General features: G+C 47.5%; 1 protein-coding gene across 6 annotated transcripts in view; it reads left to right on the top strand.

The window, feature by feature from the left end:
- The window catches only part of LOC134966326 (zinc finger protein OZF-like), a 227,664-nt gene that overhangs the window by 119,341 nt on the left and 90,336 nt on the right, over nt 1–17,987 (top strand). For all 6 annotated transcript variants that reach the window (XM_063942983.1, XM_063942986.1, XM_063942985.1 and 3 more), the window contains one exon: nt 8,409–8,535. In XM_063942983.1, the coding sequence (XP_063799053.1) occupies nt 8,409–8,535 (127 nt within the window). The remainder of the gene's footprint in view (nt 1–8,408; nt 8,536–17,987) is intronic.

Genomic DNA, 17,987 nt, shown 5'->3' with positions numbered 1-17,987 from the left:
GCAGTGGGAAAGAGTGGTCGCCTCAGGGGCTTGCGATTGACACCCTCAGGAGCTCAGTGTCCTGTCAGCAGAGATAATGGCCATTAACCTCAGAGAGTTGGACACTACTCCCCCACTAAGTCCCATGAAGCAGGGAGGCTGTTGCCAGCAGCCTCCCTTTGCCTAAACTCTAAAAAAAAAAAAAAAAAAAAAAAAAAAATAGAAAAACTCCTATGGGGCTCCCCTAGCTGTGACCGGCTCGTCCGGGCACATTTTCTAAACTGAGTCTGGTAGGAGGGGCATAGAGGGAGGAGCCAGCCCACACTATTAAACTCTTAAAGTGCCCATGGCTCCTAGTGGACCTGTCTATACCCCATGGTACTAATGTGGACCCCAGCATCCTCTAGGATGTAAGAGAAATAATATTACATTAGCTGAACAGGTTGGCTCCACTTTGTCTATTGGACATGCCACAACCAGATGTATACACTTTTTCTGGACTTTATGTTCCACTCTTCTATGCCAGTCATCATAGTCCATACTTGCTGCATTATATGCACAGATCACAATTATAAATTGACCAAGGGGGTTTTAGGGTATTTGAAATGTGCGCAGGGCAGCTTTAACAAGTATAAATTGTCTAGTGGGATGCCACCACACCCCACAAAAAACGAAAATTGAACACAAAAGAAAGACACAATTTTTCTCAGTATAAGCGCCCAATGTAAACATCAAATAGATATGACATATACGTCCCTTGAAGATGTTCAGTATGTTGATCCTCAATTGTTCAACGAATGTTCTCAATTGATGTGATTAGTATCCAGTCATTGTTATATAGAAACAAAAAAAGCAAACATACAATGTGTAGTATTGTTTTTTAAATGGTATTATTTTTATATAAAAAAGTCCTTTATCCCATCAGAATGAAAAAAGACGGTAGCATGAATAGGGGATCTATATGAGGTGCATACCCCAACTCACACTAGGAAGAACGGATATGTGCACATAAAGGTTTCTTTAGATTTCTTCACCCTTTCTGTGTATCCTTCACCATAAAGTATGCATAGAAGAGCATACCTAAACTCACTTTAAAGTGGAGATGAGCCAAGTGTATAAAGGTATCTTTCACATATATTTCTATATCAATAAAGGTGCGTACCACACTCACAAGATGAAGTGTGGAAATGTTCCTATCAAGGTATCTTTTGGATCCACAGTACAAAATACCTTAGAGGCTGGTTTTTTGGTTTCGGCATGTCTTGAGGAAGGCTCCTGCTGAGCCGAAACGCCTCGACAACTTTGGGCACTGTGCAACTCCTTTCAACTCCAAAAAAACAAAAAGCCAGCCTCTAAGGTATTTTTTATTACCTAGTGCACTTTATACAAAAAATTGGATTTTTTAAAATATTTTTTAATATTTCTTTGTTGGTGCAAATTCCATTTTTATTTTGATTTTCCTTCTGAGGAGCGATTGTCTTTCATCCATGTATGTGTCTCTTTCCCAGCTATGGGATTTTGTATTAATTAAAACATTATTTTAAAAAAAAAAAATGGATTGATTGGCACCATTTTCATTCTTTTTGGATTTATAACTGTCCAACTACGCATTGGTACCCTGAAGTCTGAAACAGCTGTGGATCCAAAAGATACCTTGATAGGAACATTTCCACACTTCATCTTGTGAGTGTGGTAAGCACCTTTATTGATATAGAAATATATGTGAAAGATACCTTTATACACTTGGCTCATCTCCACTTTAAAGTGAGTTTAGGTATGCTCTTCTATGCATACTTTATGGTGAAGGATACACAGAAAGGGTGAAGAAATCTAAAGAAACCTTTATGTGCACATATCCGTTCTTCCTAGTGTGAGTTGGGGTACGCACCTCATATAGATCCCCTATTCATGCTACCGTCTTTCTCTAACGTCCTAGTGGATGCTGGGGACTCCGTCAGGACCATGGGGAATAGCGGGCTCCGCAGGAGACAGGGCACATCTAAAAAGCTCTTTAGGTCACATGGTGTGTACTGGCTCCTCCCCCTATGACCCTCCTCCAGGCTTCAGTTAGGTTTCTGTGCCCGGCCGAGTAGGGTGCAACCTGGATGGCTCTCTTATAGAGCTGTTTAGAAAAGTCTTTTTTAGGTTTAAACTAATCAGTGATACCTGCTGGCGACAGGATCACTGCAACGTGGGACTTAGGGGAGAGACTTGCAACTCACCTGCGTGCAGGAGGATTGAAGTCTTAGGCTACTGGACACTGAGCTCCAGAGGGAGTCGGAACACAGGTCAGCCTGGGGTTCGTCCCGGAGCCGCGCCGCCGATCCCCCTTACAGACGCTGAAGACGGAGGTCCGGTGACAGGCGGCAGAAGGCTTCTCAGTCTTCATAGAGGTAGCGCACAGCACTGCAGCTGTGCGCCATTGTTGTCTCACAGGCTCACTGACACGGTCACGGAGGGTGCAGGGCGCTGCTGGGGGCGCCCTGGGCAACAATATAAATACCTAATTTGGCAAAAGAAATACACCACATATAGCCATTAAGGCTATATGTATGTATTTTAACCCAGGCCAGTATTAAAAAACCGGGAGGAAAAGCCCGCCGAGAAAGGGGCGGAGCTTATTCTCCTCAGCACACAGGCGCCATTTTCCCTCACAGAAAGGCTGAGGGGAAGGCTCCCATGCTCTCCCCTGCACTGCACTACAGAAACAGGGTTATAACAGAGAGGGGGGGCAATGATTTGGCGATATAAATATATATTAAATGCTATAAGGGAGGAACACTTATATAAAGGTTGTCCCTGTATAATTATAGCATTTTGGTGTGTGCTGGCAAACTCTCCCTCTGTCTCCCCAAAGGGCTAGTGGGTCCTGTCCTCTATCAGAGCATTCCCTGTGTGTGTGCTATAGGTCGGTACGTGTGTGTCGACATGTATGAGGAAAATGTTGGTGAGGAGACGGAGCAAATTGCCTGTAATAGTGATGTCACTCTCTAGGGAGTCGACACATGAATGGATGGCTTACTTATGGAATTACGTGATAATGTCAACACGCTGCAAGCCGGTTGACGACATGAGACAGCCGGCGGACAAATTAGTATTGGTCCAGGCGTCTCAGACACCGTCAGGGGCTTGTAAAAACGCCCATTTACCTCAGTCGGTCGACAGACACTGACACGGACACTGACCCCAGTGTCGACGGTGAAGAAACAAACGTATTTTTCCTTTAGGGCCACAAGTTACATGTTAAGGGCAATGAAGGAGGTGTTACATATTTCTGATACCACAAGTACCACAAATAAGGGTATTTTGTTGGGTGGGAATAAACTACTTGTAGTTTTGCCTGAATCAGATAAATTAAATGAAGTGTGTGATGATACGTGGGGTTCCTCCGATAGAAAGTTATGGGCGGTATACCCTTTCCCGCCAGAAGTAAGGGCGAGTTGGAAAACACACCTTAGGGTGGATAAGGCGCTCACACGCTTGTAAAAACATGGCGTTACCGTCTCCAGATACGGCCGCCTCAAGGAGCCAGCTGATAGGATGCTGGAAAATATCATAACAGTATATACACACATACTGGTGTTATACTACGACCAGCAATCGCCTCAGCATGGATGTGCAGCGCTGAGGGGGCTTGGTCGGATTTCCTGACTGAAAATTTTGATACCCTTGACAGGGACAAGATTTTATTTACTATAGAGCATTTTAAGGATGCATTTCTATATATGCGTGATGCGCAGAGGCATATATTGTATTCTGGCATCAAGAGTAAATGTGATGTACATATCTGCCAGACGAAGACACGACAGTGGTCAGGTGAGGCAGATTACAGACGGCATATGGAAGTATTGCTGTATAAAGGGGCGGTCCATTGGACCTGGTGGCCATGGCAACAGCTGAAAAATCCACCTTTTGTTACCCCGAGTCACATATCGGCAAGAAAGGACACAGTCTTTTCAGTCTCAGTCCTTTCGTCCCCATACGGGCAGGCGGGCAAAGGCCAGTCATATCTGCCCAGGGGTAGAGGAAAGGGAAGAAGACTGCAGCAAGCAGCCCATTCCCAGGAACAGAAGCCCCTCACAGCTTCTGCCAAGTCCGCAGCATAACTCTGGGGCCGTACAAGCGGACTCAGGTGCGGTAGGGGGTCATCTCAAGAGTTTCAGCACGCAGTGGGCTCACTCGCAAGGGAACTCCGGGATCCTACATGTAGTATCCCAGGTGTACATTAGAAATTCGAGACGTCTCCCCCTCACACAATTCACAGGCTGTATTCCCAGCAGGTGATAATCAAAGTACCCCTTTTACAGAAGGGGGTAGTATTCCACACTATATTGTGGTACTGAAGCCAACCGGCTCGGTGAGATCTGAAATATTTGAACACTTACATACAAGCGTTCAAATCAAGATGGAGTCACTCGGAGCAGTGATAGCGAACCAGGAAGAAGGGGACGATATGGTGTCACTGGATATCAGGGACGCTTACCTACAGGTCCAAATTTGCCCTTCTCACAAAGGGTACTTCAGGTTCCTGGTACAGAACTGTCACTATCAGTTCAGACGCTGCCGTTTGGATTGTCCACGGCGCCCCGGGTCTTTACCAAGGTAATGGCCGGAATGATGAATTTTCTTAAAAGAAACATGGACGCTTTCCTGATAAGGGCAAGGTCCAGAGAACAGTTGGAGGTCGGAGTAGCACTATCTTAAGTAGTGCTACGACAGCACGAGTGGATTCTAAATATTCCAAAATCGCAGCTTTTTCCGACGACACGTCTACTGTTCCTAGGGATGATTCTGGACACAGTCCAGAAAAACGTGTTTCTCCCAGTGGAGAAAGCCAGGGAGTTATCCGAGATAATCGGGATCCTCCTAAAACCAGGAAAAGTGTCAGTGCATCATTGCACAAGAGTCCTGGTAAAAATGGTGGCTTATTACGAAGCAATTCCATTCGGCAGATTTCCCGCAAGAACTCTTCAATGGGATCTGCTGGACAAATGGTCCGGATCGCATCCTCAGATGCATCAGCGGATAACCCTATATCCAAGGACAAGGGTGTCTCTCCTGTGGTGATTACAGAGTGCTCATCTTCTAGAGGGCCGCAGATTCGGCATTCAGGATTGGATGCCGGTGACCACGGAGGCCAGCCTGAGAGGCTGGGGAACAGTCACACAAGGAAAAAATTTCCAGGGAAGTGTGATTAAGTCTGGAGAATTCTCTCCGCATAAATAAGCTTAGAGCAAATATATAATGCTCCAAACTTAGCAAGACCTCTGCTTCAAGGTCAGCCGGTATTGATCCAGTGGGATAACATCACGGCAGTCGCCCACGTAAACAGAAAGGGCGGCACAAGAAGCAGGAGGGCAGTGTCAAAACTGCAAGGATTTTTCGCTAGGCGGAAAATCATGTGATAGCACTGTCAGCAGTGTTCTTTCCGGGAGTGGACGACTGGGAAGCAGACTTCCTCAGCAGGCATTACCTCCACCCGGGAGAGTGGAAACTTCATAGGGAAGTTTTTCAGCATGATTGTGGACCGTTGGCAAAGACCAAAGGTGGACATGATGGCGTCCCGCCCGAACAAAAAACGGGACAGGTATTCCGCCGGGTCTTGAGACCTTCAGGCGATAGCTGTGGATGTTCTGGTAACACCGTGGGTGTACCAGTCAGTGTATGTGTTCCCTCCTCTGTTTCTCATAACCAAGGTATTGAGAATTATAAGACATAGAGGAGTATGAACTATACTAGTGGCTCCGGATTGGCCAAGAGGGACTTGGTACCCGGAACTTCAAGAGATGCTCACAGAGGACTAAGGGCCTGGGGAGCTAAGATGGGACTTGCTTCAGCAAGTACCATGTATATTCCAAGATTTACCGCCGCTGCGTGTGACGGCATGGCGGTTGAATGCCGGATCCTGAAGGGAAAAGACATTCCATAAGAGGTCATACCTACCTTGGTTAAAGCCAGGAAGGAGGTGACCGCACAACGTCATCACCACATGTGGTGAAAATATGTTGCGTGGGTAAGGCCAGGAAGGCTCCACGAAGGAAATTCAACTAGGTCGATTTCTGCACTTCCTGAAAACAGGAGTGTTTTGAGCCTCAAATTGGGGTTCATTAAGATTTAAATTTCGGCCCTGTAGATTTTCTTCCAGAAAAAAATTGACTTCAGTTCCTGAAGTCCAGATTATAAAGGGTGTATTGCATATACAGTTTTTTTGTGCCTCTAGGGGCACCGTGAGATCTCAACATAGTGTTGGGATTCCTTAAAATCATATTGGTTTGAACCGCTCAAATCTGTGGATTTGAAATATCTCACATGGAAAGTGACCATGCTGTTGACCAATATCTCACATGGAAAGTGACCATGTTGTTAGCCCTGGCCTCGGCCAGGCGATTGTCAGAATGGGCGGCTGTGTCTTACAAAAGCCCATATTATAATTTTCCATTTGAACAGGGCAGAACTGGGACTCGTCTCCAGTTTCTTCCTAAAGGGGTGTCAGCGTTTTCACCTGAAACAACCTATTGTGGTGCCTGAGGCTACTGGGGACTTGGAGGACTCCAAGTTACTAGACGTTGTCAGGGCCCTAAAAATAAATATATATATATATATATATATATATATATAGTTAGGACGGCTTGCTGTTTATATTGTATGCACCCAACAAGCTGGGTGCGTCTGCTTCTAAGCAGTCTATTGCACGCTGGATTTGTAGTACAATTCAGCTTGCACATTCTGTGGCAGGCCTGTCACAGTCGAAATATGTAGATGCCATTCCACAAGGAAGGTGGCATTCATCCTGGGCGGCTGCCCGAGGAGTCTCGGCATTATAACTTTGTCGAGCAGTTACGTAGTCAAGGGAGAACACGTTTGTAAAATTTTACAAATTTGATACTCTGGCTAAAGAGGACCTGGAGTTCTCTCATTCGGTGCTGCAGAGTCATCCGCACTCTCCCGCCCGTTTGGGAGCTTTGGTATAATCCCCATGGTCCTGACGGAGTCCCCAGCATCCACTAGGACGTTAGAGAAAATAAGATTTTACTTACCGATAAATCTATTTCTCGTAGTCCGTAGTGGATGCTGGGCGCCCATCCCAAGTGCGGATTGTCTGCAATGTTTGTACATAGTTATTGTTACAAAAAAAATCGGGTTATTACTATTGTTGTGAGCCATCTTCTTAGAGGCTACTTCGTTTTGTTATCATACTGTTAACTGGGTTCAGATCACAAGTTGTACGGTGTGATTGGTGTGGCTGGTATGAGTCTTACCCGGGATTCAAGATCCTTCCTTATTGTGTACGCTCGTCCGGGCACAGTACCTAACTGAAGCCTGGAGGAGGGTCATAGGGGGAGGAGCCAGTACACACCATGTGACCTAAAGAGCTTTTTAGATGTGCCCTGTCTCCTGCGGAGCCCGCTATTCCCCATGGTCCTGACGGAGTCCCCAGCATCCACTACGGACTACGAGAAATAGATTTATCGGTAAGTAAAATCTTATTTTTTTCATTCTGATGGGATAAAGGACTTTTTTATATAAAAATAATACCATATAAAAAACAATACTACACATTGTATGTTTGCTTTTTTTGTTTCCATATAACAATGACTGGATACTAATCACATCAATTGAGAACATTCGTTGAACAATTGAGGATCAACATACTGAACATCTTCAAGGGACGTATATGTCATATCTATTTGATGTTTACATTGGGCGCTTATACTGAGAAAAATTGTCTCACAATTATAAATTGTAGTATATACCTACAAAGCCCTGAACAATGGAGTACCTCTCGAATCATCTCCCTTATCTCAAAGTCCTCATTTGTAGTGTAAATTCTACTCCGCACATGACCTCCCTCTGTCAACTTGACCTGTATCACTCTCGTCTCTAAAGGCTGGTATACACGGGAGAGATGTGTGCTGAGCGAACCGCTCAGCACACATCTCTCCCACCGCTCAGCACAGCGCGATGTGTGCTGAGCGATGCGGGGGAGGAAGGGGGGGCGCTCATTTCACCCAGCGGGTGAAATGTGCGACGTGCTAGATTGGCCTGCATGCGGGCTCAATCTAGCACCGGCGATAGCGTATCGCTATCGCTGTGGGGGTACACACGAGTGATCTGTGCTTAAAATCTAAGCAATCTAGTCAGATTGCTTAGATTTTAAGCATGGATCTCTCCATGAGTACTCCCCTTAAGACTTCTCTCATGCTGCATCTAATCTTTAAATCCACCTTACAATTCTCGCTCACTATGTGCCACTCCAAGGGATTGTTGCACTGCATAGCCCTGTAAGAGACAGTGGCATTTTATTTATATAACCACTTCCAGACTGGTAACAGAAATACATGTCAGCAATAAAGAATAAGTACTAAAATCTATTTTCTTAAATATAACACTGAGCAGCCCTGATCATGTTAAATAATTGTTTGTTTCAGACCTTGGTGACGTTTAATGATGTTGCTGTGTATTTCTCTGAAGAAGACTGGATGTGCTTGGAAGAATGGCAGAAGGAGTTGTATAGAAATGTCATGCAAGAAATTCATGGTGTCTTGACTGCCATGGGTAATACAGATGTGTATTTGATTGCTAAATGATACTGATAATGTATTTGATTAAAAGCATGGCACATTGTATAATTAGTTCTCTGGAGCTTATTTGTCAGTCCATTTGCTCTTCTATTCTCATCTTGTGTTGCAGGGGCAGCATTACATGTTTAAATGTGTATTTCTCTGACGTCCTAAGTGGATGCTGGAGACTCCGTCAGGACCATGGGGAATAGCGGCTCCGCAGGAGACAGGGCACAAAAGTAAAAGCTTTAGGATCAGGTGGTGTGCACTGGCTCCTCCCCCTATGACCCTCCTCCAAGCCTCAGTTAGGTTTTTGTGCCCGGCCGAGAAGGGTGCAATCTAGGTGGCTCTCCTAAAGAGCTGCTTAGAGTAAAAGTTTTATTAGGTTTTTTATTTTCAGTGAGTCCTGCTGGCAACAGGCTCACTGCAACGAGGGACTTAGGGGAGAAGAAGTGAACTCACCTGCGTGCAGGATGGATTGGCTTCTTAGGCTACTGGACACTAGCTCCAGAGGGACGATCACAGGTACAGCCTGGATGGGTCACCGGAGCCGCGCCGCCGACCCCCTTGCAGATGCTGAAGAGAGAAGAGGTCCAGAAATCGGCGGCTGAAGACTTCTCAGTCTTCATGAGGTAGCGCACAGCACTGCAGCTGTGCGCCATTGCTCTCAGCACACTTCACACCAACGGTCACTGAGGGTGCAGGGCGCTGGGGGGGGCGCCCTGGGCAGCAATGAAAATACCTATACTGGCTAAAAATACATCACATATAGCCTCTGGGGCTATATGGATGTATTTAACCCCTGCCAGGTTGTCAGAAAAACGGGAGAAGAAGCCCGCCGAAAAGGGGGCGGGGCCTATTCTCCTCAGCACACAGCGCCATTTTCCCTCACAGAACTGCTGGTGGGAAGGCTCCCAGGCTCTCCCCTGCACTGCACTACAGAAACAGGGTTAAAACAGAGAGGGGGGGCACTTATTTGGCGATATGATTATATATTAAGATGCTATAAGGGGAAAACACTTATATAAAGGTTGTCCCTGTATAATTATAGCGTTTTGGTGTGTGCTGGCAAACTCTCCCTCTGTCTCCCCAAAGGGCTAGTGGGGTCCTGTCCTCTATCAGAGCATTCCCTGTGTGTGTGTTGGGTGTCGGTACGTGTGTGTCGACATGTATGAGGACGATGTTGGTGAGGAGGCGGAGCAATTGCCTGTAATGGTGATGTCACTCTCTAGGGAGTCGACACCGGAATGGATGGCGTATTTAGGGAATTACGTGATAATGTCAACACGTTGCAAGGTCGGTTGACGACATGAGACGGCCGGCAAACAAATTAGTACCTGTCCAGGCGTCTCAAACACCGTCAGGGGCTTTAAAACGCCCATTTACCTCAGTCGGTCGACACAGACACAGACAGGGACACTGACTCCAGTGTCGACGGTGAAGAAACAAACTTATTTTCCTTTAGGGCCACACGTTACATGTTAAGGGCAATGAAGGAGGTGTTACATATTTCTGATACTACAAGTACCACAAAAAAGGGTATTATGTGGGGTGTGAAAAAACTACCTGTAGTTTTTCCTGAATCAGATAAATTAAATGAAGTGTGTGATGATGCGTGGGTTTCCCCCGATAGAAAATTATTGGCGGTATACCCTTTCCCGCCAGAAGTTATGGCGCGTTGGGAAACATCCCTTAGGGTGGATAAGGCGCTCACACGCTTATCAAAACAAGTGGCGTTACCGTCTCCAGATACGGCCGCCCTCAAAGAGCCAACTGATAGGAGGCTGGAAAATATCCTAAACAGTATATACACACATACTGGTGTTATACTGCGACCAGCGATCACCTCAGCCTGGATGGGCAGCGCTGGGGTGGCTTGGTCGGATTCCCTGACTGAAAATATTGATACCCTTGACAGGGACAGTATTTTATTGACTATAGAGCATTTAAAGGATGCATTTCTATATATGCGAGATGCACAGAGGGATATTTGCACTCTGGCATCAAGAGTAAGTGCGATGTCCATATCTGCCAGAAGATGTTTATGGACACGACAGTGGTCAGGTGATGCAGATTCCAAACGGCACATGGAAGTATTGCCGTATAAAGGGGAGGAGTTATTTGGGGTCGGTCCATCGGACCTGGTGGCCACGGCAACAGCTGGAAAATCCACCTTTTTTTACCCCAAGTCACATCTCAGCAGAAAAAGACATCGTCTTTTCAGCCTCAGTCCTTTCGTCCCCATAAGGGCAAGCGGGCAAAAGGCCAGTCATATCTGCCCAGGGATAGAGGAAAGGGAAGAAGACTGCAGCAGGCAGCCCATTCCCAGGAACAGAAGCCCTCCACCGCTTCTGCCAAGTCCTCAGCATGACGCTGGGGCCGTACAAACAGGTGCGGTGGGGGGTCGTCTCAAGAGTTTCAGCACGCAGTGGGCTCACTCGCAAGTGGACCCCTGGATCCTACAAGTAGTATCCCAGGGGTACAGATTGGAAATTCGAGACGTCTCCCCCTCGCAGGTTCCTGAAGTTTGCTTTACCAACGTCTCCCTCCGACAGGGAGGCAGTATTGGAAACAATTCACAAGCTGTATTCCCAGCAGGTGATAATCAAAGTACCCCTCCTACAACAAGGAAAGGGGTATTATTCCACACTATATTGTGGTACTGAAGCCAGATGGCTCGGTGAGACCTATTCTAAATCTGAAATATTTGAACACTTACATACAAAGGTTCAAATCAAGATGGAGTCACTCAGAGCAGTGATAGCGAACCAGGAAGAAGGGGACTATATGGTGTCCCTGGACATCAGGGATGCTTACCTCCATGTCCCAATTTGCCCTTCTCACCAAGGGTACCTCAGGTTCGTGGTACAGAACTGTCACTATCAGTTTCAGACGCTGCCGTTTGGATTGTCCACGGCACCCCGGGTCTTTACCAAGGTAATGGCCGAAATGATGATTCTTCTTCAAAGAAAATGGACGATCGCCTGATAAGGGCAAGGTCCAGAGAACAGTTGGAGGTCGGAGTAGCACTATCTCAAGTAGTTCTACGACAGCACGGGTGGATTCTAAATATTCCAAAATCGCAGCTGTTTCCGACGACACGTCTACTGTTCCTAGGGATGATTCTGGACACAGTCCAGAAAAGGGTGTTTCTCCCGGAGAAGAAAGCCAGGGAGTTATCCGAGCTAGTCAGGAACCTCCTAAAACCAGGAAAAGTGTCAGTGCATCATTGCACAAGGGTCCTGGGAAAAATGGTGGCTTCTTACGAAGCGATTCCATTCGGCAGATTTCACGCAAGAACTTTTCAGTGGGATCTGCTGGAAAAATGGTCCGGATCGCATCTTCAGATGCATCAGCGGATAACCCTGTCTCCAAGGACAAGGGTGTTTCTTCTGCGGTGGCTGCAGAGTGCTCATCTACTAAAGGGCCGCAGATTCGGCATTCAGGACTGGGTCCTGGTAACCACGGATGCCAGCCTGAGAGGCTGGGGAGCAGTCACACAGGGAAAAAATTTCCAGGGAGTGTGATCAAGTCTGGAGACTTCTCTCCACATAAATATACTGGAGCTAAGGACAATTTACAATGCTCTAAGCTTAGCAAGACCTCTGCTTCAAGGTCAGCCGGTATTGATCCAGTGGGACAACATCACGGCAGTCGCCCACGTAAACAGACAGGGCGGCACAAGAAGCAGGAGGGCAATGGCAGAAACTGCAAGGATTCTTCGCTGGGCGGAAAATCATGTGATAGCACTGTCAGCAGTGTTCATTCCGGGAGTGGACAACTGGGAAGCAAACTTCCTCAGCAGGCACGACCTCCACCCGGGAAAGTGGGGACTTCATCGGGAAGTCTTCCACATGATTGTGAACCGTTGGGAAAGACCAAAGGTGGACATGATGGCGTCCCGCCTGAACAAAAAACTGGACAGGTATTGCGCCAGGTCAAGAGACCCTCAGGCAATAGCTGTGGACGTTCTGGTAACACCGTGGGTGTACCAGTCGGTGTATGTGTTCCCTCCTCTGCTTCTCATACCCAAGGTACTGAGAATTATAAGACGTAGAGGAGTAAGAACTATACTCGTGGCTCCGGATTGGCCAAGAAGGACTTGGTACCCGGAACTTCAAGAAATGCTCACAGAGGACTCATGGCCTCTGCCGCTAAGAAGGGACTTGCTTCAGCAAGTACCATGTCTGTTTCCAAGACTTACCGCGGCTGCGTTTGACGGCATGGCGGTGGAACGCCGGATCCTAAGGGAAAAAGGCATTCCGGAAGAGGTCATTCCTACCCTGGTCAAAGCCAGGAAGGAGGTGACCGCACAACATTATCACCACATGTGGCGAAGATATGTTGCATGGTGTGAGGCCAGGAAGGCCCCCACGGAGGAATTTCAACTCGGTCGATTCCTGCATTTCCTACAAACAGGAGTGTCTATGGGCCTCAAATTGGGGTCCATTAAGGTTCAAATTTCGGCCCTGTCGATTTTCTTCCAAAAAGAATTGGCTTCAGTTCCTGAAGTCCAGAAGTTTGTCAAGGGAGTACTGCATATACAACCCCCTTTTGTGCCTCCAGTGGCACTGTGGGATCTCAACGTAGTTCTGGGATTCCTCAAATCACATTGGTTTAAACCGCTCAAATCTGTGGATTTGAAATATCTCACATGGAAAGTGACCATGCTGTTGGCCCTGGCCTTGGCCAGGCGAGTGTCAGAATTGGCGGCTTTGTCTCACAAAAGCCCATATCTGATTGTCCATTCGGACAGGGCAGAGCTGCGGACTCGTCCCCAGTTTCTCCCTAAGGTGGTGTCAGCGTTTCACCTGAACCAGCTTATTGTGGTACCTGCGGCTACTAGGGACTTGGAGGACTCCAAGTTGCTAGATGTTGTCAGGGCCCTGAAAATATAGGTTTCCAGGACGGCTGGAGTCAGGAAAACTGACTTGCTGTTATCCTGTATGCACCCAACAAACTGGGTGCTCTTGCTTCTAAGCAGACGATTGCTAGTTGGATGTGTAGTACAATTCAGCTTGCACATTCTGTGGCAGGCCTGCCACAGCCAAAATATGTAAATGCCCATTCCACAAGGAAGGTGGGCTCATCTTGGGCGGCTGCCCGAGGGGTCTCGGCTTTACAACTTTGCCGAGCTGCTACTTGGTCAGGGGCAAACACGTCGAAAAATTCTACAAATTTGATACCCTGGCTGAGGAGGACCTGGAGTTCTCTCATTCGGTGCTGCAGAGTCATCCGCACTCTCCCGCCCGTTTGGGAGCTTTGGTATAATCCCCATGGTCCTGACGGAGTCCCCAGCATCCACTTAGGACGTCAGAGAAAATAAGAATTTACTTACCGATAATTCTATTTCTCGTAGTCCGTAGTGGATGCTGGGCGCCCATCCCAAGTGCGGATTGTCTGCAATACTTGTACATAGTTATTGTTACAAAAATCGGGTTATTATTGTTGTGAGCCATCTTTTCAGAGGCTCCGCTGTTATCATGCTGTTAACTGGGTTCAGATCACAGGTTGTACAGTGTGATTGGTGTGGCTGGTATGAGTCTTACCCGGGATTCAAAATCCTTCCTTATTGTGTACGCTCGTCCGGGCACAGTATCCTAACTGAGGCTTGGAGGAGGGTCATAGGGGGAGGAGCCAGTGCACACCACCTGATCCTAAAGCTTTTACTTTTGTGCCCTGTCTCCTGCGGAGCCGCTATTCCCCATGGTCCTGACGGAGTCCCCAGCATCCACTACGGACTACGAGAAATAGAATTATCTGTAAGTAAATTCTTATTTTTTGTACATCTGTTCTACTGATTGGAACAAGCATGCATTTTATATTATTTATTTATTAACAGTTTCTTATATAGCGCAGCAAATTTAGTTGCGCTTTACAACTGTATACAATGATAAGACAAAACTGAGTAATAACAGCCATAGAGGTACTGTAGAAAGGCCCTGCTCGCAAGCTTACAATCTATAGGGCAATAGGCATTGATGTTCAAGGATGCTATCTATTGCAAAGTTGTCCACCAGATTGCAAAGGTTCTTGATGGGCTGCATGATATATCATATCACAGCAATGATGAACCAGGGTCAGTAGGAAGGGAAAGTGAAGAATGAGAAAATCTGTGGAGGATATGTGTGGACTGTACAGTGGGGATATAATTGGAAAGGAAAGCTTATGAAGGTTATGTGAGCAGTTCAGGAATTTGATAAGCTTATCTGATTAGGGGAGTTTTCAGGGAACACTTGAAGCTTTGGAGACTAGAGGAGAGTGTTTTATGTGCATGGTAGGGCATTCCACAGAGTACAGCCTGAAGGAAGTCCTGCAATCGTGCATGGGAGCAAATAATGAGTGTGGATGAGAGACATAGATCTTGTTAAGAGCGAAGGGGCCGGGTTGGGAGATATTTTGAGATAAGAGATGTATGTTGGTGTAGTATGGTTAATAGCCTTGTGTGTAAGTGACAGTATTTTATATAGAATACAGGTAACCAATGGAGGGACTGACATAGTGGGTTTGCAGACGATGAACATCTAGCGAGGAAGATTAGCCTCGCAGCTGCATTCAGAATGGATTGTAGTGGTGAGAGTCTCTTTTTGGTAAGACCAGTAAGAAGACTATTGCAATAATCAATGCGTGAGTGAGATAATGAGAACATGGATTAGTTTTTGCAATGTCATAAGGTATGGTCGTATTTTAGATATGTTTTTTAGATGCATGTAACATGATTTTGAGACAGATTAAATGTGGGGAACAAAGGACAGTTCAGAGTCATGGATGACACCTAGGCAGCGAGCTTGTGGTGTAGGGTTGATTGTCGCGTTCTCAACAGTACCAAACATTGGCCCAGATTTATCAAGCGTTGGACAGTGATACATTGCACAAAGATAAAGTACCATCCAATCAGCTGCTAAGTGTCATTTTTCAAACACCGGCTATAATGTCAGTTAGGAGCTGATTGGTTGGTACTTTGGGCCTAATTCAGACCTGATCGCAAAAGCAAAATCTTTCTCTAATGAGCAAAACCATGTGCACTGCAGGTGGGGCAGATTATGAGTTTGGGGGCCCAGGGCACTTGAGCCAGGGGGGCCCTATCTCATTGCTGCGCCTGCTGCGGGGTTGGGGGTGTGACCTAATCCTGGGATGCATGGCCATGCCCCCTTACGCAAATTCCAGGAATTGGTATTTTTAATGAGATTTTGTCCCCTCAGCTAGGGGTAAATCCAGAGGGGGGAGCGATCAGTGTGATCGCTCCCCTCTACACACCCACACAGGCAGAAGAAACTGCTGCTGCTAAGCGGCAGCAGCCTCCCTGCAGCACTACAGACCTGCAAACACGCAGCAGCGTGTGCTGACTGTAGCACAAAGCTGCTGCTGTAGCTGGCAGGACAGGGAGACCTTCAGAGCTGGGACAGAGCTGCTCCACCTGGGGGTCCCCCTAAAACCGTGGGGCCCGGGGTACGTACCCCCTGCCCCCCACCCCCTCTTAATCCGGCTCTGGGCAGATGTAACATGCAGAGAGAGTTAGTGTTATTTCTTTTTCTCTTACGTCCTAGAGGATGCTGGGGTCCATATTAGTAACATGGGGTATAGACGGGTCCACCAGGAGCCATTGGCACTTTAAGAGTTTAATAGTGTGGGCTGGCTCCTCCCTCTATGCCCCTCCTTCCAGACTCGGTTTAGAAAATGTGCCCGGAGGAGCCGGTCACAGCTAGGGGAGCTCTACAGAGCTTCTTTAGAAAAGCTTATTTTAGAGTTTGTTTTTTTACAGTGAGGCTGCTGGCAACCCCCCCCCCCCCTGCATCGAGGGACTGAGGGGGGGGGGGGGGAGAGCAGTGTCCTCCCTGCGGGGTCTTGAGCCACTGCCTCCGCTGACTGGACGGTGAGCTCCAGACGGGACAGATTGCGCCCCGCCACAGGGGAACGCTGACCTCTGCAGCCAGCCGCCATCCCCTCACAGAGCTGAAGTGTGGCGAGTTAGTCACTGTCCCCCCTTACAAGCGGGGGATCATTGTGAAGAGGGCAGCTTAAGGGTGGGAGCGCGGTATTAAATGCACTTCCGGACGGCTCAGCGGTACTGCGATGCGGCGCTGTGAGGGGCGCCCTGAGCCAGCAAGGTACCCTACACTGACCATTTCCAGCCTGTCGGGGTCCGCGGATCTCAGCCAGCACAAATTTCCTCAGGCCAGTATAATCTTCAAGAGCGCGAAGACAGCGCCATTAAAGGGGCGGAGCTTCTCCTTAGAACGGACCCAGCAGCGTTCAGCGCCATTTTTCCTGCCTGCAATCACTACTAGTGGATGTCCAGGTCCCTCCAGTGCAGCCCCAGCTATCTGTACAGTACCAGGGGGTTGTAGAAGGGGGGGGGGGGGGGCTGTATTATAGGCTGTGTCACCTATTAAGGGACACAGTCAGAGTGGGTTGGGGTCTCCCTATACCTCTAATAGCGCTGTATGTGGGTTGGCTCCAATCTCTGTGTCTCTCTGCCATTCTTGGGGGGCAACTCTGTCTTGTGAATACCCTGTGTGTTTGTGGGGTGTTTGGTGTGTGTGACAACATGTCTAGGGACACTGTTTCATATGCTGCAGAGGATTTGTCTTCCGAGGAAGACTCCATACCGTGTAATCAGGATTGTACTGTTGTAGCACAGATCCCAGCTAGAGAGCCAGAATGGTTAGTCTCTCTGAGGTGGACTATTTCTCAGATTTCTGACAGGATTTCTAGGACTGAGCATGCTACTCAGATCCTGCAGTCCTCTATGGTTGTATGGTCTGATACTGCTTCCTCGGGGTCAGCTGCGGTACATTCTCAAAAACGTGCACTTGCAATGCTTACACAGGATGACACGGACATCGACTCTGACACTGCAGACGGTGACGGGGATGTGTCGAGGGGGACAGCATCACTTGCTAGGGGGGTGCAGTTGATGATTGAAGCTGTGAGGGATATTTTACATATTTCTGACACAGCTCCTGAACAGGTGGAGGAGGCCTTTTTTACAGATAATAAGAAGCCCCCCCCCCTCACCTTCCAAGCATCCAAAGAATTAAACGCTATCTTTGAAAAAGCCTGGGAAACTCCGGAAAATAAATTTCAGATCCCTAAGAGGGTCTTGGATGCTTTTCCCTTCCCAGAGGAAGATAGAAAGAAGTGAGAGTCTCCGCCGATAGTTGACGCCTCTGTCTCCAGGCTGTCAAAACAGCTGGTTTTACCAGTCGTGGGATCTACCGAGTTGAAGGACCCGGCTGATCGCAAGGTGGATGCTATGCTAAAATCCATTTATACGGCTTCTGGGGCTATATTACGGCCTACTATAGCCTGTGCTTGGATTGCAAAAGCTATTGCCAGGTGGTCAATCGCTCTGCAGGAGGAGTCGACATCGCTGGATAAAGGTAACGTTGATGTATTTTTCTCTATCGTCCTAGTGGATGCTGGGGTTCCTGAAAGGACCATGGG

This window comes from Pseudophryne corroboree, chromosome 10, assembly GCF_028390025.1.
Source record: "Pseudophryne corroboree isolate aPseCor3 chromosome 10, aPseCor3.hap2, whole genome shotgun sequence".
In the NCBI taxonomy this organism is placed as follows: domain Eukaryota; kingdom Metazoa; phylum Chordata; class Amphibia; order Anura; family Myobatrachidae; genus Pseudophryne; species Pseudophryne corroboree.
This window is presented reverse-complemented; position numbering and strand designations above follow the sequence as displayed.